This window comes from Gasterosteus aculeatus, chromosome 14, assembly GCF_964276395.1.
Source record: "Gasterosteus aculeatus chromosome 14, fGasAcu3.hap1.1, whole genome shotgun sequence".
Taxonomy (NCBI): Eukaryota; Metazoa; Chordata; class Actinopteri; order Perciformes; family Gasterosteidae; genus Gasterosteus; species Gasterosteus aculeatus.
Window position 1 is genome coordinate 7,502,525 of NC_135702.1, and position 27,133 is coordinate 7,529,657.

Below are 27,133 nucleotides of genomic sequence, written 5' to 3' on the forward strand. Positions count from 1 at the left end.
GAGGGCTCGAACCCACATGTATTCATTCAATACGCTTTATTCAAACATTATTCACACATGTTTTGTAATGAACAGAAACACCAAATTACATCTAATGTAAATCTTTCTTTCAAAAGATCTACTTCACAGCTGAAGGCCCACTCAACTTCCAACGATCGACTCGCACATTGAACCCGACTCGTTGAACCCGACTCATTGAACCCGACTCCTCCAATAATCGCGCATTTTTTAAAACGTCCATCCGCTCCGCTACTCCTCTCCGCTCCTCCGCTCCTCTCCTCCGTACTCCTCCCGCTCCTCTCCTCGTCGCTCCTCCTCGCTCCTTTCCTCTCCGCTCCCCTCCTCCTCGCTCCTCCTCGCTCCCCTCCGCTCCTCCCCTCTCTCCGGGCCGGGTTTTCACACAGCGCCGCCACTTGCCGGAGCACTTGGATTGGCTGTAAGGAGCAAGGTAGCCCGCAGAGACCGCTCCTTCCCCCGGATCAGTCCCGTCAGTGGAGCGCGAGGCGCACACACACACACACACACACACTCACGCAGACTCACGCACACTCACTCACTCACGCGCAGCTCACGCACGCGCTGGTCGACACGCGTGAAAGGTGCGACGCAGAGTGGACTCACCGGAGGACTCTGGTAGTGTGCGCTGGACTTAAACGGAGCATGAATCTGTCATCAAGACATCGATCCTCGCCTCTAGACAAACCAAGTGAACCTTTCAGGGGGAAATCACACGCGGGCACATTTTAATGCCACATCCTCCGCGCACGGAGGGCGATGCACTCGCCTCTTGTTCTTCAGGCTGCCACCGTTTCTACATGACTGCATGAACTCAGCGCTGGATAAATATATATATATATTTTCTGCAGAGACATTTGTTGTTGTTTTTTGTTGTTGTTGTTGTTTTCTCCTCTCGGGAGTTTTTTTGTTTTGTTATTTTTGACGGGTTGGAGATTCCGCGCAACAGAGAGCGGCGGCAGCGCGCGTGTTTGAGCGCAACCTCCCAGTGACTCGGTCGGAGTTTGACTCCCCATCATGGGCCACGGTGCGCACACCGCCGGAGAGGGACGAGGAGCGCCCGAGATGCGGACTGCGTCTTGGCTTTTGGTTATCCTCCTGATGGACGTCGGCCTGGCTCAAGGTAAACTCCCCCCCCCCCCCCCAAAAAAGTCTTTTGTCGAGCCTTTGAACTGGGCTTTTTGCCTTTGCGTAAAAGTGGACTAAAGTTCTGCGTGCTTATGGAGAGGAAAAGCACCTGAAGTCCACCGACGCTGATAGTTGACGGAACACAACCGGGCACATGGATCACCACGAAGGCCCGAGTCGTGGGAATGTGTGTTAAAGAGGAAAATGTGAAAGACAAGGTCAAATTAACTCTTAATTCGGAGGGGAAAAAAAATGACGAAATAAAAGTGTAAGAATCCACCAGTTTAAATAAGGAGATCAATGCTAAATGCTGTCGAGTTTCCATGAAAATGAAATGTACTATAGCCTATCATATATGAGAAGGTGTCAACATAAACACTAATTATTTTTACCAACCAAATTTGACCCAGTTTCCTAGTTGCTATGAATTTAGTTTTAATGCGACATCTGCTCACTCTGTGAAAACCCTCAAGAGGATGTTGTTCATTTTCTTTCCATGTTTTAAACCAAAGTCCACCGAATGATGTATTGTTTTAATGTACATATTAATAGCTTATTCGGTAAGATGTTCACTTATAAGATATGAGCTCATCCGGTAATGATGATTATTGAGCTATTAAACTATTTGACGATTGCTGAGAAGACAGATCTTTATTAGGATCCAACCAAAGTGTTGGACATTCTGAGGCCTCTTTCAGTCTCACGCCAGAATAATCAGCACTAATTTCTCCCCGTCTTTACCTTCAACCAGCAAGCACCTCTTCTATTTTTTTTAAAGCTTAAGCGTTTTCGCCGGCTTTTTTCCCACGGATTAGAGTCGTCTGCTGAACGATGTTTTCCTTAAATCCTACTAGCTGTCAGTTATGAAGAGCGTTGTGATAATGCCACAACACCTGAAGCCATTTTACTTAATCTGCTCCCTCCTGAGTGGGATTGTCTGTCAAACAAAGGGGGGGCTAGGAGGTAGCCATCTGTGTGAGGGCGAATGTTCAGTATGTGTTTGTGCATGTGTGTCACACGCCAGATGAAGCGCGTTTGCCTCTGGTAGGTGGTCCGCCTGCTCTTCTCGGAAACGAACCGTGGCCGAATAACGCGGTGAGCCGGGAGAGAAGGGGCAGTGTCAGATTTTTCAATGACGTGTCCTATGTTGTTTTGAAAGTTACAGGCTGTTCGTCACCAGCTTGAATCGGAGGTCCGGGCACATCTCCCATATAGGCGGCTATACGGGAGCAACCTTACCCGAGCCGCTCGGGGCCTTTATCTCACTCCTACATAGTTAATGAGCAAAAAGGGGGGAACAGGAAGAATAAAAAAAAAAAAAAAAAAAAGCAGGTTTCCGGTTTCTGAAGGGCAGGGCGAAATGACATAATACCCATTCCAAAACCCCAGAGAGCCCCGTGTCATTGACTAGAAGGGAATGCGAACAAGGTCCTTCTCTGTCCATTAAGGAGTCGATACGGCAGGAGAACATCGTTTGGGACTAATTAATGGGCCCCGCTATTTTTGGGCACTGATGAGCTGTACACATTTCCAAATCGCTAGAGAGTCACTTCTTCAGTGTAAAACTACTGGTGATTAAAGTGTCTCACTTACTCAAGCGCCCCCCCCGTTCCTGGATACGTCGGCGTGGAGTCATTTCAACCCACTTTAGTTTAGATATTTCTATACTTACTTTAGGTGCATTTCCTCCGGCCATTACAGTTCAGGTTTCTCACTTCCTGACGTAGCCTTTGATGGGGGGGCGTGCCCCCCCCCCCCCCCCCCTCATCTGCAGAAGAAGTGAGCGCTGGGAAATGAGAGTGCTCATTAACCTGCTGAACTCTTGACAAAGGAGACAGGTTGAGACAGATATAAGCTGGGAGCTGCCAGAGAGGTAGCTGGGAGCTCTGTGACAGTAGCTTGATTGGGAACCCTCGGTGCAAGAACAGATGTACCCCCCCCCCCCCAGTATTTTCAGCACCACGGCAGAGCTGCTCCGCATGTGCAGTGTCCAAATCTGTGTGCAGTCGTTGTGGGAATATGTGGAATACTGATGATATGTAAAAAAAAAAAAAAAAGAAAAAACGCAGGATATGTTTTAAAAAAAGTTTTTCTCTCAGTTTCTAGTGCAACTGGGTCAATGCGGAAGATTAGAATGGTTTATCCGTCAAACGGGGGGACAAAAGCTGCACCGTCCTTATTGATTTCATATCAGGTTTGCTTCACGGAGGACATACTGTAGCTGTAAGGAAGACAACATGGATTGAAAGAGAATTTCTAAACCCTTTGTGTGGTAAATGCATTGTGAGACACAGACAACCCCATTTGAAGTATTTCCCCTTATGGATTCCTACCAATAATAATGTAACGTACACATGTTTACTCTGTATCGCAGTGTCCCACCCTGGGTACCGGCCTTCCTCGGGTTAGTTCAGTTACTCCGTCCCGCTGCTCCCACGTCTCTCGCCTCCTCTTTGGCCATGTCCCTGTCTCTGCCCCCTTCTGCCCTCTGAGGAAGCAAACGTCAAAGGTGCCTCATTAGTGACAATAAGATGTTGCTATTTTCCACATGACACTTGATCCGAGCGTCACTCTGAGGTAAATGTGAAATGTTATTTCTATCATCATTATGCTAACTGGCTTCCCCGTGGCCTTAAGCACTGTCTGTTTGGGGACCGCTAACGTTACAACCACTGCCACCATTCTATAAACAGGACTCGTACGCACAATGAGCGCCTTGTGTGTAAAGAGCAGTATTTATAAATTACCCTCTGCGATGGCTCTTTGCCACGACCTTTGACCTGGCCATATGACACACTAAAAGTCAAGCAATTTGAGGTAATTGAAGGAAATTGATATTTAGAGGTACACTCCCCTACGTACGGGTGGAGGAAGAGGGCAAAGTAAACAGTGTGTACAGGAAGGTCTGACAGCGTTGAGTGGGGTCAAAGGTGAGTGCCCGGCTGCCGCTAAGCCCGCAGGCGGCGCGTGGAAGTGAGTGATAATTACTGTGGAAAGTGTCTGCTATGGTGGCACGCAATATAAATGGAGCTATTTTAGGGCCGGGCCCAGTTTGTGTGTCTGTCGCTGTCATTGTAGCCACATTGTAGAAATACTGGGGGTCAGTTCAAACTTCCCTTCAGTGACCCCAAACTCACCTCAGAGATATTTCACCAGCCACCAAACAAAAGCTTTTAAAAAATATTCTGAATATTTATAATATTGTTTTATCTCCCTTTCTAATTGTCTATTTAACAGCTTTCTTCAATCATATATAATACTGGTAGATAAATTACAAATGTTTGTCTTGTTTTATTTGAGCGTAGAACAAATTGACAAGTTAAAAGCTTTTTATTTGTCTATTAAAAACGTGAATGTTGTTAAAACCTCAGTGTCAACAATACGCCTGATGGTTGTGTGCTTTGCCGTCGCTGCTCGTGCACCAGATTCGAGTGTCCCCCTCAAGCAACTGAGAACATTCTGCACGTTTACGCCCTGTGACCAGCCGAGTGGAAGCACGCAGTGAAATAAACCTCAAAGCTTTGTTATCTCCCTCTTTTTTTAAAAATCTCTCACTCTGGAGGTTTATTTGCCATTTTTTTTATTTGTTGCTCTCATATTCAAAGCGTCGTGAAACCACAGCTTTGCGAATAAACTTGACTGCCGGAGAGCGCGACACTGATTTTACATTCCTATAATCTCCCCTCCGCCCAGAGAGGAAAAGAATTGCGGTCGTGAAAGTCAGAAGAAAAGGGTGACCGCAAGGACACGCAGGAGGCAAATGGGACGGAAAGATTAGTGGACGGGAAGCGGGAGGAGAAGGAAAAAAGGAGAGAGAGAAGGGTGATAGGGAGATATGGAGTGAGGACAGCGATGGACAGGGGAGGAGCAGAGAGTGTGTCATTAATCACCCTGTGTGACACTCTCAACTACAGGGGAGCTTCTCAGTGCAACATTCACTTCTATTAGCAGTCCATTAGCAGAGCCCGGCACAAGTAGCGGGACTTGACAGGCAGGCCTGTGCCAGAATGGCTGACCTGCATCGCCGTGTTTGCTCCACCACCTAGATAGTCTGTGTGCGTGCGTGTGTACGCGTGTGTGTGTGTTTGTGCGAGTAAAGGCAAGTCAAAGTGCTGCCTATGACATACATTACTATTGAGCTAAGTTTAGCTTTTCAGGTTTTGGAGGGGAAATTAAAATAATTGTGTAAAAAGGTCCCACTTTCAATTACGCCACCGGATCAGATGGGGCATAATGATTGCAAAGATGATGGTGCTGATGGTGTTGGTGGTGATGGTGATGATGGTGGTGATGGTGATGGTGACCTGATTTCCTACCTGATGATATCCGCTCTGCCAGAAAAAGGCTCTTCACAGTTGAGATGGCTGATGCATTAGAGCTACAGTCATATGTCATTCAAAGGCTTGTTGGCCTCTTAATAGCCAAGAGCTCTGTGATTACAGGATCTCAGCCAACGGGGGGGTGGGGGGGGGGGGGTGCAGGGTCTGGAGGAGGGGGGGGACCACTGTCCCTGCTCTTGATCTACAGTTCATTTATGATTAGAGATCAGAGCCAGCAGTAAAAAAAACAGGGGTCGAGGGGGCAGGGAGGGGAGGGAGGGGAGGGGCCGGGGGGGTAGAGAGGAGGACCAGAGCCAAAGGGGGGGGGGAGAAGTGATTACGAGTTAAGTGGCCCTTCCCATGCCATTATAAGCGGCAGGGCTGACAGAGCACATCATGAGTGAGCATAAGTACACACTCCACTTCTGCCCTTTAATTTGGCATCAGCCCCCCCCCCCCCCCCCCCCCCCCCCCCCCCCACACACACACACACACCTTCCCCCCCACGGTGCTCAACCGCTAATGTCCTTCTACTTTTTGTGTCTGTTCCTAACAAGAAATCAGTCAAGGGCACGTCATTACAAACACAGGTAAATAGGAGCTAGCAGGTGGAAGGAACTTTAATCTTTGGAGTTTTATCTATATTTTTGTTTTACATTCTGCTTTCTCTTCATGTTTGTTATATAACGATGAAAATAGTCATAATAATTATTCTGATGTAAAAAGCAATAAACTAATGTCCCGTACCGTTGCTATTCTACCTTGGAAAGTGGATTAAGGTACAAAATAGACAGAGTCAGGGGGGGATTGAAGATGATGCTCGCATGGGGCCACTACATACAATATAAAACGCTCAAAGTGCTGATGAAGGGCAGAGTCAGTGGGATCGCTGTTATTTCCCCCATGTCCTTTAACAGTGTTCTCGCCGTCTCTGTTTTCCCCAGCGCAGCGCGGAGAGCGCCGCAGTCTTGCAAGCTACTTCATAGCAAGCCGAGTCCTAACATGAAACCACGCGATGAGAGGAGCTCATGCAGAGGGCCAGAAATGTAGGGACGAACATGCTCCGACTGCAGTTGGAAGGTGTGAGAAAATCCTAACCTCTTCTCAGGTGTTGCGTACCCATGGCGCCGAGAAGCGGCACTGCTCAAGAATTGAGGGATGAATTAAAGAAAAAAAGTTGAACATTTTGGGTAATGTGCTTTTTTTTGTTTGTAATTAAGTATTGATTCTACTCTCGGATTTGTAAGCACAGCATGAAGCCGCTGTGAGCGGCGCTTAGCTTAGCTTAGCACAAAGAATGTAGAAAGGGGGAAACATTTACCTCTGTCTAAAGGTAACAAACAACCCTGTAGAAGGGAAATGGCGCTGGTAGATTTCCTTCAACCAGATATTTTTACCCAGTAACTGAGGGAAATTAAGAAAATCTGACCGACAGTGAATACTGTACATAAACCACGTGCATTGAAACGACACAAAGAGGCGTCTCTGAGAACTGCATCCACAACACACCGCCGCTTTGATAGGTGATGAGATCATTCCAAGACAGGAAGAGTAAAATCCACCTCCAGCACCAACATCTCTTTCAGCCTCTGCCGGGGCACCTTTTGATGGCAAAGCCAGGTTCCGTGTTCTGGGGTCTGGTGAGAACGTCGAGCGTAGCGCTGAGGCGGTAATGAGTGAGATGATACCAATGGTGACTCATGACACCCGAGTCGCACATGCTGCGTTGAGGCTTTGGCAATCACCTGAAATTTCACATCTCTATGGAAATCCAGCCCGCTCTCCAGAATGGAAATCCAGCTGCTATCTTTCCCTCTGTTTCAGCCCGTGATTGACAAAGCTAAACCCTTAATCCACGGCTTTGCCCTCGTGCTCCCATCCTCACGAGAGGAACGGGACCAAATATATAAAAGCCCTCATGAAAAATGAGACCAGCATGCGTCTGTAATATCACTCTCAAGTGGATACACATATATATATATATATATATATATACGCACACATTTGATGTACCTTCCGACTGAATCGTTTACTTCATTCCCTCCGCCGACGTGTCACATCTCTGTATTGTGAAGTGAAGTTGTGGTTTCCAGACGCCGCGCTAATGTCTGGTCGGGGCGGGTTGTGGTTCATGTATGTCAGCAGAACGGAGAGAAGGGGGAAGGAGGGCGGGGGCGGAGGGCCGGGGGGCGGTGGGGGCAGGTATGGGTCCAGACTGAAACATGAGAGCAGGAGACCCACGCTCCCCATTTCCTGTCTCCACTTTATCAGCATCTTGCTCTCTCTGTTATTGCTGTGGTCTTAAAGCTTCCGATGAAAGCCCTGCACCAGATAAATGTTTGTGCCTCCTTGTTTTTTTATGGGGCTCAAATGAGGGACTTTTATCTGCCTGCCCCCACTCCCTCTTACATGCCCCCCCCCATTCCTGTGTCTGCTTTGAGATGCCGCAAGAGAAGTTATAGCCTCTGGTTTACATTACGGTTCCTTTGAGAAGGGCTCGGGACCTCTAAGAGGACAATGCTTCTTCTTGTTCTTCTGAAGGAATATATTTTTACAAGACATTAGGGAGGGGGGCATGACAAAAGACGGATGATGTGACCACACCACATTTGTGCTTACTTTGTAAGAATTGATGATTTCCACCACTAGATTTGTTCAGATGTGTGGGGGGGGCGAGAGGCTGCAAAGAAACTCTTACTTGTACCTCGCAGTCTGGACCCTTTCACCTCTTATCACCTCGCACAATATTTTCCTTCATACGCGCATAATTCAGCCTGCTTCTGTTTTCTTAACTTTGCGTGTGAGCACGCGTGTGTGCTCGTGTTCTTGTTTGTCCCGAGGGTGGCACCGTGTGTGCGCGTGCGTGTGTGTGCGTGCGTGCCCGCGCGCGTGCGTGTTTATTCAATAATAACAGAGTCCGGGAAAGTCTGTTTCAGATAAATCTGTGTGAACACCAGACCATTCATCCCCAGGAAATCAATCTTTCTCATAATTCCCCTCATTTTTCTTCCATCTGTTATCTACAGAGCTGCCAAACAGATTTTTAAACAGAGCAGACCATTACCAGAGGGCAGAATTAAATGTGTGTCAGAATGCCAGTGTGTAAAGTTGTTGTTTTTACTGAGTTTAATGAGGTGCTAAATTAAAGCTTCACAATTGGTGAGCATCGGTGTATGATTAAGCCCCCCATGCCCCCCCGCACTCCAGTTGTCAGGAGAAGAAGAAAGTTCAAATATGCGCTGAGCGTCAGCGATGTATTTAAATACGATGCTTTTGAAAATCCTGCTTGAATGTGGGATAAATGGGTCTTTGTGTCTGTTTTTGTGTAATTACTCACACAGCACAAGTCTTGACAAACACTGTGGAATTCATCGCCGGCGTGCTGGAAAAACATTTTATTTCCGCAGTAAGCTCTTAAAGCAAATTAAGTAGTTTCAGAGGAGAGTGAATGCCCCCCCGCCCCGCCCCTCCGCCCTCGACTCCGACTACCGAACACCCACTAACCTGGACGCCCCACCGCGTGACCTCCTTTCTTCCTTTCGGGCTTTGTTACTGTGAGTCAAGTAATAGTTTGCAACTCGATATTGCAGTTGGGTGTCAGCACTTTCCTGTGTTTGTACAGCGTGTGTTTGTGAGCCTGCGTGTGTGTGTCTGTGTGTGTGCGTGTGTGTGTGTGTGTGTGCCGTATCTCCACGATCAGTCCCCAGTGACCGGAGCACTGGCAGACAGTGTTTAACTGGGGCAGCCTCAATGGGCCTCATTTAAATGGGGCCCAGACAGAAGCCCCACAGTGAAGGGTTTACTTTATGACTCCTAATATGTAAAGCACGCTGTCGAAGCTGCTATAATTTGCGCGATTGCCAGCGAGGGCGAACTGTACCGTATTCTTCTGCTTTAGTAATCTGTCAGGAAACGGAAAATATGGGCCCAACAGGAGGGTTCCGCTCGGAGAATAAGTGACCGCGTCGTCTTTCGGCTCGCGTGCATTCTCCGGTTGACGAATGCCGCGGAGTTGAGCTCGCTAATGGCACACGAAGCGTTCGCCGCAGCTCCCGAAGTTCACCGCTGTAAATGTCAGAAAAAAAAAACGTTGACGAGCTGAAATGTGTCTGTCCCTGCCGGTCCGACGTGATGTTCTTACATGAAAGAAGTCGAGTCACATTGACAAAATGTCTGCAGTACACACAGCATGCCACGTCCTTATCGGCTCAAACACATCAGGAATTATGTACTCCACGATGAATGCACAAGTTGCGTCAGGGATACAGGGCCGAGGAGAGCTTCCAGCTGTGCGTTTGCCCCTTCCAAGCACCTAACCAAACAGTAGGGAGGGTGAATAATGGATGTTGTTCTGATGACTGCTCGGAAATGCAGCGAGAGGGGGAAAAAAAGGATGCAGGAGTTTTTCCTAAACCAGGTCAAATGTCTGAATTGGCTTTATTCTGAATACGGATGAGCGTTCTCGCTCGAGGTTCCCGGAGTAAACACGACTCCAGTTTGTTGTTTAACATCCACAGGCTCCCAATCCGTTGAGGCATATGACCCCAAATAGTGCCGCGGATATTTAGAGTTGCACATATGTTCCTACTGTCAGACCTCACCAAACCACCTCCAGATTGGAATAAGCCCCCAGTACTTCCACAAACACGAAGGATCAGCTAGTGCATTTACAAACACCCATCCCAACCTTTTTTTATGTCCAGTATTACTACTACCATTACCAAAGGGATCATAATAAATCTATTGCCCAGACATATTATTTTTACTAGTAGTATGTGACGTTTTTTGGGGTTATGCCGACCCAGGCTTCACTTTGGTGGGGAGTAATAAGGGAGGTTTTTGTCAAACGGCACTCCCTCAAGTCAAGTTAATGCAGAAATGAGATCTGAAGTTTGGAAAAAATGGCCGGGCTTAGTAAGATGACAGGCCCGTTTCTCTAATTCCAGACCTCAATAAACTATGACCCCATACAGTATATACCAGCTGCACTGGAGTCAGCACACCAACTGTAAACCGATACACCATAATGGCCTGCTGCAGATATGCTCCAGCATGTGCTGCGGAAACCGATAATTCAGTGGTGACACACTATGCATAGGGGTTCCCATGGTTTTTAGGCTGACGCGAGGTAAGCCGATCCGTCAGGTGAAACAACGAAGAGACGCGCATGGGGGGGGGGAAACGCCGGGTAACTTCTGCTGTGTAACGGAAGGAGCGGCGCGCTGGTAAATCAGGCCTCCCGATGAGTTCCTTTCAGTAGCCGCCTGTTTAAATGCTCCTGCGCGCATTGCTTCACCGTTGCATTTACAAAGCTACACGTCACTAAATCACGGTGTTTTCGTTTTTACAAGTCTGCAGAGGCTTGCTGGCTTTCCGCTAGCCACTTTTTTCTTTTCTCATATTGCTGGTTTTCCATACCAAATGTTTTATTTAGCGGCCCGCTCTACCCTTCGAGACCTCGCCAACGAAAGCAGTGATAGCGGCCAAAAGAAGACGGAAGGTGGAGAGAAGGAGGTGGAGACAAGGGATGAAATGAGACGGAGATAGCCACGACTAAGCTGCACGGCTTTTACCCACAAGATGAGCAGGCTGAAAGCATTCAGGATTCAGGCACGTTACTATTCTGGGATGCTTTGTGTGGCTTTTTTGTTCATGGAAAAAAAGGTAAAAAAATCTGGTGAACAAATACGACAATGTTGAACAAAATGTGTTTGTAAGGATCGGACGGCTTTGAGCATTAGAAAGTCACATACATGCACGTTTTCCCTCCCCTCGCAATTTCTTGGTAAATTTGACGGGGTAATCTGAGCCTCATTGTGTTGCTTTTCTGTGGAGCACCAGATACCCGCGCAACCTGGTTTGGGTGATGTTGGCAGTTGTTTCCACGTTGATTAAATGTGAGGGCAAGTGACATGAGAAACCCGAGCCTGAGTATTTACACTACAGCTTCCATTTTTTCTGTTCTTTGCCACAGTTTATTTTAATAAGAGCTTGAGAGAATGCAGTATACTGTGAATGGAATTTTGACGGGACATGTGAAGTCCAAATCCAACGCAGGCCTCCAGGTCTGAAGCCTGTGGTCACGGCGTCGAATGGATTGGTCAACGGGTCGGAGGACAAAAAGCGATCAGCGCTTTGATGGATGCGTCACGACGAGGGGCTGCAGCTGTTTGAAGTCAGTTTCTGAAGGTTTTCGCTGGCAAGCTTGTCCCATTCAACTAGAGTTTTTGTAAAGGTCTACAAGATAATTTGTCACTAGTGGCCCCCCCAGTTACACAGAGACAAACTATGTCCTTTGTGTCCGGGTGGTCCCTTGGGATAATAGCAATAATGCAATAATCCCTCCCCCCCCACCCCCCCTGTCTCCCCTTCCCAAACTCACTCGTCTCACTTCAGTGATACAATTACGAGCTGAGTAGCGTCGCATCTTGTTGTGATTATATGTGTTTACATGGGAGGGAGGTGTTTACTGTGGAAATTGTGGCCGTGTCCTGCTGCCCATTTCGCTACTGGAGAAAAAGAGCCGCTGTGAGATTGAATTTATTTTTCGTCTCTGGGGCAGAGTCATAATTATTCTCTAACTAGCATTACGATTGCGTGTTCCCGAGTCCTTGAGAGACTCGAGATGAGCGGCTCCAGCTGTATTGAGAAATGGGTATAATGTCTAGACGTAAGGTCACAAGGATGAATGTGTTTGTGTGTGAGGAGACAGCATGGACCCTCCCGCAATAATAATAACTCCCATCCCTTTTCTTCCAAAACAACTAATAATCTTTTAAATTACTGACTTAATGACTCATTTATCTTTTTCATATAATATGCACTATTACGGAATTTTAGGAACGTCTAATCTACAATCTACAAGGAACAACAATGTACTAAATACTAAATATTCTATAAAGAAGCCCGGGTTTTGATATGGCCGTATTTGTAAAATGTCCTTTTTATGTTGCACCATACAATTCGAAACGCGTAAAAGGGGAAATCTGCTCTTGAGTAATTGCATCCACAATCCGTCTCTTAAATTGCACAAGACTTTTCAAAAGAGCAAATCAAATCATTTTTCTAGCATTTCATATTTGTAAGTACCCATCCACCAATGGCCTGGCGTCTTCCCGTTCCCGCCGCCCTCTGGTGATAACATTGCCTCACTAATCTTACTGATGGTCACATTGCCTTTTCAGGCCCCAGCACTCTGTTTTATTGGTGTAGCATTATGCACGGTGTTTTAGCCCTTCTTTACTCCACAACATGCCACTTGTTATCTTCCGCAGCAAATGGCCGTGTCTTTACCAATCACGTCTGGCTTTTGTCTACTTCTTTTTCTATTTCTCCCTCCCCCCCCACTGGATGAGCGGGCATTTAGTGCAAGGGTCAGGGTTGTAATTGACAGCCACCACTAAACAAATCTGCCCGGCTCGGCGGTAGACCGACCCCACCTCCCGTCCCCTCCCGCTACTCTAATCTAACTAATGCACCCATGTGTGTGCCGGAAAGTGAATTAAGCATTGAAAACTCAATACCTGATCCATCTGACAGAGCTGCCTGCGTGCACATTAGCAGTTTCTCTGCAGCCTCTGTAATTGTATTACACAAGTTGGCCGCTCTAACGATCAGGCCTTACACACACTTACACACTTATACACACTCTCCCTGTTGTCGTTAATCGCTGCCTTCGCCGGCCCCGGAGGCGTGCGGCGGGCCAAGAGCGGAGCTATCGAGAGGGAGGAGGACGCGGCGAGTAGTTCAGCCTTCCCTCAAGGCTGAAATAAAATGAAATCATGCTACGTGTTTATGTGTGTGTGTGTACGTGTGTGTGCATGCGTGTTGTGAAATTGGCACATTTCACAGCTTCTTCTTCTTCTTCTTCGTCTTTTTTTTAAAGCTCTCTTGCTGGACTTTCTCTATCTGCCTCCTTTGCCTTCTAATCAGTGCCTCTTTGGGCGCTCCTGCTGCGTGGCCCTGTTCTGTTTCTGCCTTCCACATATCCCACCGCCTGCTATCCGTGTACTGTCAGCAGTCCTGCCCCTTGCCAGAGACTAACAGCGTGATAAAATGAGCTTACACTCTCCTCCTCCCCTCCTCCTCACTAATTTCCCTCGACCTATCTAACGTAAGAAAAATATCTCTCTGCTCAGTATTTGAAGAGTATGATGCAGATAAGGAGCGAGGGCTCTGGGTATACAGCTGTAATGAACAACATATATTTGTCCCTGGGACGTGGTAAACGTATACCTGTACTCCTTAATCAGCGAGCGGCCGGAGAAGGGAAGAAGAAAGGGTGAACACAAGGACCGAGAGGGTGATTAAAAGGGTTGTTGTGTTGATTTGCTGTGTGTTGCCATGCAAGTAACCATCTTCTCTGGCCTCACTAATGGAGACTTCAGTTAAGAGTCCGGGAAGAAGCTCTTTAAAATGTTATTCCTAACAGGCTGATTTATAATGATGATCCCCAGACTCCATCACAAAGAGTCCAAGGGAACGAGGGAACTATATATAGCGAGACGGTGGAGGGACTCGCTAGAGGCATGGGAGGACCCAGTGGATAGATGGTTGAAAGATGACCTCCCCACATAGCCCCAGCCCAAGGCTCACCATGTATAGATGCTCTGTGTAGTCCGGGAGACCCCCGTGACCTCTGTGTCACCACTGAGGTCACCCACCCATATTCCCAGTTCCCAGGGTCCGGTGATACCGTACCTGACACCCAAGCATCCAGACCGGTTTGTGTGCATGTGTAAAAGTCCCCCCAGGGAAGACTTTTCAGAGAGTGGGTCATCAGATACGCCAGTGTGTAGGTGTTTACCGGCATGTGCGTTCGTCTGCGTGTGTGTGGGCACATGACGGGAGGAAGGAGGGGGGTAGCTGGGATGGGCAGATTCATCAGGCTTTATCTGAAAGGTCACTCCGTCATTGTCGGACAGCACTTTACAGAACCTCCCCGTGGTCACCGCAAGGCAAACTGATCCTGCAGGAGACAGGAGGTGGAAAGGGCTGAAAGAGATTAGGTTAGAGTGGAAATGTTGCACCGGTTTAACAGAAAAGGCTCATTTCCAACGACCGCCTCAATTTGCACTCAATTGCATTGTGAAAATGGCACCTTTAACTCTTATTATTTCATTCATTGCGTTTTCCCAAGGCGTGTATGAAACAAGAAAGTAGCTTCCACAACACGACACTTACCCCTATTTGTCATTTTTCCTTACAAATCCTTTTTTTTTTTGTTAAACGTTGAATGTATGCAAAACCAGGTCAGTAAAAAATCCACTCGTGGCGTTAAAATGAGGCATGGAAGAAGAAGCGAGGGAACAACGTGAAAAGAAAAAGAGGAAATCTGTGGGCTGAAGGGGTTGATTATGTTTGGGAGCACAATCATCACTGGAGTGAAAAAGCTGAAGAGGTAGGAACCCGTCCTCCTGTGCCAACTGTGCACCGGCCGTGTTTGCGAGCGACACTAATCCCTCTGGTTCTGCTGGTTATCCCTCCCTCTTCCCATCATCCCTCAGCAGGTATTCCCTCCCTGCCAAAGTTCCTTCTGGGACGCTCATCCCCGGTTTTCACCACCTCGTCCCCCCCTGCTCAACCAGCCTGTCCTGTGTTTGTTTTCACTGTTGTGTCCTGGTGACATTAGCCAAAGTAATCCAATTGAAAGCTTCTCAGACCCAGAGCCGGATTCTGTGGGGTTGAGGCGTTTCTATGGGGATCCCATGGATTCTTAATTAAGCTCATTAAAGCTTGTTATTAAAGCTTGTTAAATCTCGTCCTGACACGGTGGCGCAGCTCCTGGTGTCTAACTTTACTAATTCGTACAATGATACCCCCGTACGCGCTTAAAAAACACGCACACTCGCACACGGAAGTCATCAGTATGATGCATTTATGTGGGTGTAATTAAAGCTCTCAATAAGCCCTGCCGTTTATTCTACTCCTTGGTTGTGGCAAGAATTTGGTGAGTTACCATTTACATACGCAAGCCCCATTTATGCTACCGCAGTTGATGTGAGTTTACTGTAAAAAAAAAGTTCCCTGGAGACAACGCATTATTCATGAGGGACATGTTTGCCTCATGGGAGATATTTCAGTCAAGTGCATGTCAGGAAAATAAGCAAAATCTGTCTTTATTTTCCATTCACATACACTGAATCATGTTACTGTGTGCCCCTTGACCTCACTCTGAGTTTACACTTCAACTCAAAATATTGTTTTTTGGCTGAGAGGGAACAGTAAACCATGATGTATTTGGGGTCTTCGGGGGGGCCGAGTGGAACAGTGTGTAAGTGTGTGTGTGTTGAGAGAGAGAGAGAGAGAGGGAGGGAGGGAGGGAGGACGAGGGAGGACTCCTCTCGCAACCTGAATCAGCCCTTTGATGCTGACTGGCCTTGACATCAACAATGTGGCCTTTCACAGCCCTCACCTACCTCAGAGGAGCTCGCTAAGAACACACACGCATCCAGTCTTCTCCCCTCCGCCGATCCCTGTTTAGTTTTCAGCATTTATGTTCCGTAGCGATTTGTGCCCATTCACAAAGCAAACTGTCACTTTGGCTTGAAAGGGGAGAGAATACACCGGAGGAAGAGGAGGGCTCTGTTTCACGGATTGAGTAAAAAAAAAAAAATGGGAGCATTCATCAGGAGACGATCATTCTGTCTCCCAGCAGAACCAATGAAGCTCAAAGATCTTGTTAAGTCATCTGCAGAAAGTACATTGTAAAGCACTGGAGAAAAGAAAAGGCTGAGAATAGTGAAGAGTGGCGTCGGTCCAGACTAGAGGGACACATAAGACAGTGGACTTTTTTGTCTTTTTTCTTCACTGGCTCTGTAAAATATTCCCTTCTCTGCGGCTTGTGTGATTCCTTCAACATGAATTGGATTTCGACTCTCACACTAGTTCGAATGTATCCCGTGTCACAATGGCTGCGGTTCAACAGCACGTCTGTAAATGAAGTCCGTTCCAGACGAAAAGTGGAAACACTCGGAGTACCGACGTCCATCATTGACATCATTGCTAATTTTGGTGACACACTCGGCAAAACATGCACCAGCTGTGTGTGAAAGAAATACATGAACTCAGTGTTTCCATGTGAGGCTTTTCAAACAGCTCACAGAAGCAGACGCTTATATCAAACATGTGTTTCTTTAACGCTCCACCTGTGAAAAGAATCGACCGTGATTGCGCTGACAAATGGTGTTTCCAGTTGAGCGTCGGGCTCGTGGAACGCGTGTTCTGTGAATTTAATCTGTGTTTACTCTGGGCGTGTTCTGATGGGCCTGCTAGCATTAATTAGCATTACCCCTTCAATTATGCTATCACATTATGCAGCTACGGGCAAATAGACGTTTATAAAGGTTGACATAACTTGACAGAGGTGAAGAAGCGTCCCCGGGGGCTGTGGCCTTCAGCGAGCCGTAATGAGATAATGCGCCGAGTGCAACGATTTGCGCTGACCCAGTGTGCGCTTCTCAATCACACGCCGGTTCACTAAATGGAGATACTTATACTAATGTAGAGTGCAGGCTTCAAATTGTGATAATGCAAAAAAACGAAAAGACCAACAAGATTCTGGGGGTTAGGACATTAACTCGGTGTCCTCTGACGCTCTCGAGTTGAACACATCGTACGGAGAAGGCTATTTCCTGGGGATGAATAGTTCCCTGTGACGAGGGGAGCTAAATGCGTCCAGCCCTGAGTGTGTGTTTAGGTGATGGGTCGGACTGAGGATGCGGGCGGCCACTTTGGCCACTTTGGTTCCTCGCCGCCTGCATCCTTTGCCACATGGACGCTGAGCCACTGGAGCCGCTGTTTGTCTTTTCTTTCCCTCAATGATTTACATGTGCGGTTAAGCCTCAGCCAAATGACTAACCTGGGGATGACTGGCGCCAGATAAAGAGATCTGCCTATTGATCTGGAGTTTAACGCTCTGATACCGAAACTCTCGACGGCTCTTAGCTCCTTTCGCTGTGCCACTTTACGCGGATTTGATGAGGGGCAAACTCCTTGATTTTAGGGGGTTTTACACATTTGAGAGTTAAGGAAGGGTCTTGTCTGTTTCCCTAGATATCTCTCAGGCTTTTCGAGGTGGATTTAAGCCAATTTGTCTGGAAGCACTTGCCAGTTCAATTCAGCCGCTAACGTTAAAATGTTGTGGACAAAAGCTTTTCAGAAACCCCAAAAAACAATTTTGTCCAATGTATAATCGCTTAGGGCCGGGGTGATTATCAACTTAGTTAAAGCCATTTCCCACTCGGAGTATAGTGATTATACGTTAATGGCAGCAGTGGACGTACAACCCTTCTGCTGCTCGCTGATGATTTAGGGAATCTTATTTTCTCAGCCTGTTAGCGCTCGGTCAGGCCAACTGCTGTCATGGAGTCTTTTGAGCTCCACCCAGCTGCCGCCCGTCTGCATCCACAGCTTCGGTGCTCAGAGGCTCATAATTCAGTCTTTCTAACCGAGGTGGTTTGCTTTGATAGTCTGGCCTGTTTACCGCTCCATGTCCTGGGGAGGTGTGTGTGTGTGTGTGGGGGGGGGGCGGCTGGGCTCAGATCACCCTCAAATGAACTGAAGAGAGGGAAATATTCAACACAGCTGTGCTTACTCTTAAGGGCCGGGAGAGATGGGCTGCTACGTTTTCAGGTACGGGGGCATGTCTGGCCCGGGATGCCGTCTTCAGAAAGCCTGTTTGCATTTATAAAAATGTTTGCTTGAATATGAAAATAAAGATTTCCCCAGATGGGAGCGCAGAAAGAGAAAGCGAGCTGTGGATGTAGATACGATATTTTTTTTAACAGGTAGGGAAGCAGCTAACCCAGTGGCTGCTTGGGAATACAGCAGCAAATCAACAGCAAATCAAAGGTAGTGGTGCTCGGAAGACGGGCGATCTAGCGGGTCTCTCCCTAGAAGCTTAGATTAAGGAAGATGGAGATGTGATGTCGATATACTATATATATATATATATATTTTTTAGCCTCAGCTTGCCGTACGTCATGTGCAGGCTTGATGTTCAGTCCCAGTTCAACAAGAGTCCCTCATCCGAGATGTCTTCTTTTTTCACTTAAAGATCCAATGTGCGATGGGGACACGCGTTCGGCTTCGACGAATTTTCTCACTTAAGAGTTCTCCGATTCACCCTTTCCTGTGCGCCTGCACAACAGACCCAAGGCTGGCAGCGGCCGCGTGAGTGGCGCGGGGAGACTGCCGTGTAATGAATAGAGGGCACGGCTGGCTATTTGGCAGGAGTGAATGGGCGGGGATCGCATATGCTGTTAACTTGGGCAGCGTCAATAATTATTTCAAGTAGCACAGAAACGGCTTCGCCCTGCCAATAATGAAGGCTCACCATGTTTCCGGAACAGTCGTGGTTTAGTAATCACCAGCCCGCCGTGGGGCAGTCGTTCCGCATATGTTTGTTCTTTATGACCACGCATAGACTGCCCTAATTACCAACCTATTCTTAATTCATGAGTGTGGCTTGATTGTGGCTTATTAATGCCCGTCTTTGCTTGTCAAGTTGAGGATTCATAATTTGGCTTAGTAGTGTGCATCCTCTCCTCTCTACCGTCTTTTCCCTCTGCTATCGCACAAATACACGTAGCTAAGCTGAAGCGCGCCGTACATACTGTGGGCTAATTTATGCTCCTGCAATACGACACAAAAGGCTTAGAACGGCTTCTGGTGTGCAGCGCGCTCCCGAGAACATCACCATTACGAGACTTACGTTTTGTCTGATTAATGCAAAACACGTTTGACGAATGCAAATTTATAAAAAAAAAAAAATGGATTCCTTCCATTTTTTCCGCCCTGATCTTTCCAAAAGGGAATGTGCTGCCCAGTAAAACACGGAGCAACTGTCGTCAAGAGGAGTGGAAAGTCATGAGCGAGCAGCGAGCGAAAACATGTTGTGAGTGTGTCCTTGCTGTGTTGCTGGCGCCCAAACTGCGCCCCCCCTCACATCCCCCCCCGCCCTCCTCCCCTCCCTCTTTGCGTGTGCATCCTGCACCCCTCTGCTTCACCGGCCCTCCTCGCGTTTCTCCATATTTCCACTAGTCCTCTCTGTCCAAGCCGTGCGTAGTGTGAGTCCTGGCAGGCCGGCCTTGCCCAGCGCCTCTCGTCCCCCCCCCCACTTGCTCGGTGGCTTGGCTCCCCAGCGGGGGCAGCCTGCTCACCTCCGGGGCAGCTGGCATGCCTGATGGTCCCATTCATCAGGCCTGAGGGTGATGGTTTGGCGGGGGGGGGCAACCATTGGAAAGGAGGAGGGTGGGGGGGGAGGTGTTGCATCGCTTGTTGTTGACTCTATTTGGTTAGTTATTAAATAAGCCATGATGACAGGGGAGGTGGAGGAATGCTTTCAACCCCCCCCAACCCACCCGCCTCCCGCAGGAGATGTCCTACACAAATCCTGGATGGATGACGGCAGTAACGGAAGTAGGGAGGGACAGAGCAAGGAAAATAGTCATTTTGAGGGCCTGAAAATGTGTGGGAAGGGGGAGGGGAGAAAAACTATTTACCCAGAAAATAAATTAGGGACTTAACAAATGGAGCATTAAGGAAATAACCTTTTTAGGTTTAAGGAGAGAGATCAAAGTTTTTTCCTTTTGGACGGATGAGCGCCCTGGATGAGGGGCCGGCGTTCTGCAATTTTGAAGCTAGAGGCTGAATGACCGAACCCCTCCTGAGGTACGCCGTTAACACACACAATGCTCACACTCACACACACACACACACACACACACACACCACACAACACAGAGTCCATTGAGTGTCCCAGCAGGGGAAAAGACCGAGCCTCTAGGCCAGGGGCCAGGGGAGGGATCCAAAGGGCAGCGGAGGTCCCCCCACAGATTCAAATACAGCCAGCAGTTAACCGTTGGCATGGGAAAATCCAGCGCCGTTCCTCCACACCCTCTGCTGCATTCAAGCCTAACAGTAGCACATCCTTGTGTGAGAGAGAGAGAGAGAGAGATTCCCTTGACCCTAAACCCTGATCCACAGCTGTTGAACAAGGGAGGACACAGAGAGAATGGAAGGCAGAGATGAGAAAGCTTGAATCTTGTCCCTGGGGGCAAAATGAATCACTTACTGACATCCTCTTGGCAAGTCTCAGAAGTCTGGTTGTTCCCAACAATATTTCATTCTGCTACATTTTGTTGCCACATTTATCTTTTCTGTTCTTTGTTCTGGAATGTATGCATATTCTCCGAGGAGCTTCTTTTACCTCACATTACCTGAGCTTTATAGTAAAGTCTTGGGGTATTTTAGAGACCATTGAGTGTGTGTTTTGCAGGTGATAAACACTATCTAGAGCAACGTACCCTTTTAAATAATACAACAACCTCCTGAAACATGTTAAAATGTCCAAAAAACAGGTTAACTGAAGTGGGAATCCATCAAAACTGTTGCCATAAAAAAAAAAAAAATCCTCATTATAGTTCCACCTCCCATCACCGTGGGTGTTTTCTACTTGTCTACTTGGAAATGACCTGTCAGCCAATCACACAGCCCATAACTGTCAATCATCTTAAATGAATTCACAGCAATCCAACCGCGAGTTGTTGAACTGACACTCCATGTCAGGTGCAAACGAGTTAGAGGAATCAAAGAAAGAGAGGATGCATAAGCTCAAATGAAAGTGTATTTAATGTCGTGGTGCTATAGAATTTAGGAGAGTGTAATCTCACATTTCTTTACCTATTTACATAAAGAGATTTTGCTATTACGCAACGCAACGTCACTGAGGGACCTGAAAACGTTCCAAACAAAGCCGCGGACCCAGAGCCACTAAATCAAGTGTAAAACAATGGTAAGCCTTCACAAAGGGAACCACTGATCAAAGGACCTCACCACGTGGATTCATGTGGGCTGGTGTAGGCCTGCTGCGTTCTCATCTCAGACTGGAGGAGACGTGACTATAACTGGTGAACAGTAAACTATAAAAAATAAATACCGACACCAATTCATGGTACTTCCTTGGGGCTGACTGGCGGTTGAACATCGTAGCTATTGTAGGTTTTTCTCTGTAGATAGAAAGTATTGAGCATGTGTTCTTTCATATGGCATTGGCAATATGCACAGAACTATTAACTTGTTCAAGTTAGCAATGTTTTTATGAAATGATTCGGTCAGAGAGGCCACCAAGTCTGGCAGATTTTGTGAGGGAAGCTAACGAAAGCAGCTTAGCTGGAGCCTAAGTTTCCTGATAAAAGAAATGACGCACAGTTAGCTCTTTACAAATAAATAAATGCAGCTGCCAGCATAATGAACCCTCATGCATGCCTGCCTGACTGCAGGTTTTTATCTTTTTCCTCAGTCTTGTAATTATCTTGTAAATTATGCTGGAGGTGGAGAGATAAATGACACTCTTGTCTCCCTCACCATTTTACACTGATGCTTCCTGTTTTACAATCAATGCTCATGAATGTGAGGCTGAGTTTTAAAAATCAGCAGCTATTGAGACTTTTCTGATAACTTCACGACACATTTATGATGTACGGAAGCTGTATTTGCCTGATTTTAAACCTCTGGTTTTCTGCATCTTGGTGGGAAAAATGGAATTAAAACTAAGGTTGTAATTTCTTTTTTTCCCTTTACTGTGTTTTTTTTTTAATCACAAAGCTGTTATATGTTATAAAACAAGATATATTTTACACAGTCAAGTTTCCATCTTCATGCTCACATCCGTTTTACACCTTGATAAAAGGAGACACAGAAATTCTTGTTTCATCCAGTTCAGTGAATCAGCCAAATGAATATAGACTTTTCACCCTAATTTACTGCAAGTCTTGTGCGCTTTGTGCCACATCTGCAGCAGTCCATGTCACATCTGCATATTCTCCGCCGTGTAAAGGAGCCTGTCTGTACTACACTGTACTCGGTGTATTAGGGACAATACGGCGTCACATCTGGTCAAGCAAACAGCGGTGATTCCTTGGAGCTGTGCAGAATCCGGCTCCCTTTAGAGAATTCCTAACTTGGGCAAAAATGACAATCGCCTTATTGAAAACCTAAAAATAGAGAGACAAGGGATGAATAACTCAACACCTGTGAAATAAAATGACATATGGTTTGGGGAATTGGAAAAAAAAGGAACTCTGATAGATTTTTGAATGATGAATGGCACATTTTATTCACCTGTGTCCAACGCGTCAAGAAAATCTGGAATTTATCAATTTTTGGTACACCAAGGACATCAGAAATACACCGCAACTACATCTTGGAACAGAACTTTTCAGGTAGACGCATTTATTTCCTCTTGTGCTTTCGCATTGAACACATTCTTTAAGATAATTGAACGTTTACTAGTAGCTTCTAACAGAAGACGGGCATGAATTGTACAGTGGAGGCAGATAGTCAATAAGGGAAGATACGTTTGGCAGCTTGCTGTTTTCCCCCCGCTAACTGACTCATTATTCTGTATCAACTCATTGGGTCTCCGCTGTCAAAACATGTTTGTTTACAGACAAGCCACTGCTGACAGATGTGAGAGGCATTTAATAGGCAGTCTAGTTGTCAAAGTTATTCCATCAAGAATAAAGCCAAAAAGCACAGAGACACGTTTAACTTAACATGTATTTATGATTAGAAAATGACATGCAACCTGTGTATGCTGCCAAATGAGTCCGTCCCAAGACTTTGGGTGTTCTTAGGTCGACCCGGACAAAACCCCCTTTTTTTGCTACATAACTTCATAATTGTGTGCCAGTAGCTAGATTGATATTAATGTAACGCAGGTTATAGATTGATCGCGAGGTAGAAGAAACACTCCCTACACAGCCGAGGCTCCGCCAGCGATGCACACTGGGGTAATTGGCATTTTAACAATCAAGAGATTAATGACTGAAACCTTGCTCCTGTGACCCTGCATAACAACACGCACGCTGTATACCTCACACTTCACTAAGCACAACCACTGCTCGGTGTGTGCGCGCACGTGTGAAGACTGAGAGCGAAAATAAAGAGGAAAAACAAAAGTAAAGAGATACGATCCGTCCACCTGCAGCGTTGTCGGTGCATCTGTCCTGTTCGTGTGCATCCACAGCTGCTCACTCCACTGAGCACTCAATCACTGGCAATGCTTTATGCTGAGTTTTTGTGTCTGACTTAGAGCAAGACGGATGAGAGAGGGTGTGTGTGTGTGTGTGTGTGTGTCAGTGCGTGTGCTGCAGGGTTACCCATGCGTAGGCTGATCAACCCGGCGAGTGCATTAACACCGGCGCTATGTGTGCATGTCTGAGGCGTGTGCCTGCACGCCCGTCCACACTGACTGCACTCTTCTCGCAAATCCTCCAGGTCATGCCACTTGTACTCTTGGAGGGAAGCTTTCGTGAGCTCAAGCTTTTAATTTTTTAGAGGCTCGTACGCCTGTTAACTTAACCTCCGAGTGACCCGCGTGATGTCAGTCTCTCCGGGCCGCCAGGTCCGATGTTTTCTTCTCCTACTCAGGCAGCCCAGGACATCGTCTCAGTGATGAATTCCATGATAGGGAGGAGACTTAATTACAGAAGTAACATGACATTCCTCGATCTTTGCATAGGACAGAGCAGATTGGTTAGAGGTGGTTATGATAATGCATTGTGGTATCCTGGCCTCTTGGGACACCTTTAAACATGTTAACAAGCTTGCAATTTTTATTTTATTTTCAAAACTACCGCTATAATTAACAGTGGTTTGATGAATGAATCATAGTCATTAATCGCCTGAGGCCTGTATCAACGTTCTCGCCTTCTTGTTGTAGGAGGAAGAGAGCAAGATTAGCAGGAGCCACTCATGCAAATGCAGATAAAAGCGATCATGTAGTCCCCTAAACACAAGACACGCTGCCCTCTGAATCTCTGAGTCTGTGTCGAGGGCCAGCTACAGCTTGCCCCCGAACTCCTCACGTAGCATCGGATCAGAGCGAAAAGGAAAATAAGGGAGAGAGGGAAGGAAGGAGGAGTGGAGGGATTGCATTTGACATTCAGTCCCCCCCCCCTCTTTTTCTCCCCCCAGTCATCCATTTAACCCTGCCACCGCGGCTGGTGCAATATTAATGCCCTTAAACGCAGATGAGGTGAAAATGTGTCTGAAGGAGCGGATCCCTGTTGGGAGGGCAGCTGCATGCACGCACGGGGTTATGAACACACACACACACACACACACACACAACCCTGGGTATCTAGAAACCCCTGCACAAGCAATACTAATTCATTCAAAGACATTTATATTCAGATGGTCTTTTAAGTCAGGTGTGTGTGTCCGTACATGATCTCTCCCGCAGCCAGTCTGCCCAAGTGTTGGAGCGGGCTCCTTCCCCTGCCGTCTGAAACTGAAGCAGGCTTAGCTGAGATTTAAGGATCAAGGTGTTTTTATGTGAAACCCTAAACCAGCTCTAATGTGGGCTCTTCCACCAAATACTCCTGAATACCGGCTCGTGTTGGCCGGTCGGTGTGGAATGTTGATCTGAGAGGAAGAAGAGGCAGGTGAGAGTTGAGAGGTGAGGGCAGGAAATCGAATTCGTCCCATGTTACCTGAATAATAAATAAGGCGCTGTGTTCAAAGATGTGGAAGGTGTGCAAACAGATGGAACATTTTTTTCTGTTTTTTTGTTATTTCAGTTTGCTTACGAGTGTAAATTGCCGGAAATTGCATTAGTGCTCTGAGCTGAATGCTAACATGCTCACAGTGACGATGCTAACATGGTGATGTGGAAAGGAATGTTTACCATGTCAGCCATCTTAGACCAGGGAATCAGCATGCTCACATTTCCTCATCAGCAGTGAACAAATGCAGCTGAGGCTGATGGAAATGCCATTTGATTTGAAAACATTTAGTAATAAACTGTTTGGACAGTTTCAAATATATTGTTAAAATAGTTCAAAAGCAGCTGAGATACAGTAGTTCAGTCTGGGGAAAAAGACATCCCAACAGCCAACTAGGCCCAAATAATGTCTTTTAAAGTATGCATATTCATCAAGACAAGGGTGTCAACGTCACGCATGATCAGCAGAGCCTTTGAAATACAGAAGTTTATTGTGTCATCTTGGAACTTCCTTGTGAGTTTATTCACTTCAAACCCACCGATTCCCATTTTATTTTGCGGAATGCCAAACATGACCTTCAGCGCAGTACTTTAGGGAGCAGCATAACGCAGCACTTCTCTCAAAGTGGGCAACACCTTTTAGCCGACCCTCAACCTTTACCTCCTCCCTCTCAGTAAGTGTCCCACATTGCTTTAGAAGCTGGACAAAGTGCCTTAAAAAGCACCGCTTTGACGAGCCTTCTGTTTTCTCCAAACCAGATTCAGCCGCTGTGCTCACATCCTTGTTATATACTGTTTTCTATTTTGTGAAAAGGGGGTGTTCTAAGGGCCTTGGGGGCTGATGAAAGTTGTCGGGCTGCCGGTGGTGAGGGGGAAAAGTGCCAAACAAGAGGAGAGCTGCTTTAAGCACAAGACAGCAATGTAGCGCTCTGCAACTTGTGCCCGCAGAGAGCGAGAAGTCATCCTGTAATCCCCCCCCCCCATCCCCCCATCCCTCCATCCCCCCAAAAAGCTCCCCATTAAGTCCCTCTGATGCTCTGGTGGGCATTCGGCTGTCTTTTATGGGGCGCCGTGCATGAATTTATTGACATATGGGTCGAAAAAATCAGTCGTGGGAGCGAAATGTAACAGATTTGCGTGAAGTGCGAAGGGAGGGTGTTGCGAAGACGGGTGAGGGGGGGAAGAGGGGTCACCAGTTTTTGGTCACGCCACTGTAATGGACGAGGTCAGCGTGATCGGCGCTGCCCGTACCACCTTGTACCACATTGAGAGCTGAAACCCGTCAGTACAAATATTCACTTCCAAGAAAAAAGCCGTGCCCTGTGAACGACCTCTCCCTTTTCACAGCCACTGTACTCACACAGACCCCGGCCACAATTACTTTCACATCACAACACCGAGGAAAACACACACACACACACGCACACACACGCTCTCATGAGGATGTTTCCTGCTCCGGGAATGGTGATGGGCTGGAAAAGACGGGGCTAATATTGGCTCTTAATATTTGATGTGCTAAGAGGAGCTCGGTGTGTGTTTTTCATCAGGATGCCTCCGCCTGCAGTTGATGTGTCTCAGGACGGAGATTGTAAAGAGACATTTGATTGTTTAACGATATGGATGGTGCCGTGTAATCTACTTACACTTCCTTGATTCATCTTTTATCCAATTGTCTTTTATCAAATTCTCTTTTTGCTTTTGTAACCTTACTCCACGCTATATCTCTTGAAGAACAAGTAGCCTCTTCAATGTTTATGGACAAAGTCTCTGCACATTGAATCGACCGTCTGCAGGTATTGCAGGACAAGTCTTGCTTGTTTTGGTCGCATTTGCAGAAAAAAACCTCCCTTTTTATGAAAAATGGTCAAAAAGAATATTTTCTTTTCTTTCAATGATCCCAAAAGACACAGCATTTGATGTCGTTGTTTGCTGCAGGAAGGGGAGCAGTGCGCTCCAGCCCAAATAATTGCTGGAGGATTCCCAGCAGGGGAAGGTAAGCTGAAAGCGACACCGGGGTGGAAAGCTCGGCATGGAGCCTCCTTCCTTTCAGCGCTTCAGCTAAAAACTACAGACCCTCTACAGTTTCCACACACAGCAAAATGGACAGACTCAAATTAACACTATTGGAGTTAATTTCAACACTTTTAAAGTGTCCCATGGG

General features: G+C 46.9%; 1 protein-coding gene across 2 annotated transcripts in view; it reads left to right on the forward strand.

Annotated features, from left to right (window-relative positions):
* The first annotated feature begins 404 nt into the window (after nt 1-404).
* Nucleotides 405-27,133, forward strand: part of unc5cb (unc-5 netrin receptor Cb) — a 99,169-nt gene continuing 72,440 nt past the window's right edge. For both annotated transcript variants that reach the window (XM_078087812.1, XM_040197748.2), the window contains exon 1: nt 405-1,138. In XM_078087812.1, the coding sequence (XP_077943938.1) occupies nt 1,033-1,138 (106 nt within the window). In that variant the 5' untranslated portion in view covers nt 405-1,032. The remainder of the gene's footprint in view (nt 1,139-27,133) is intronic.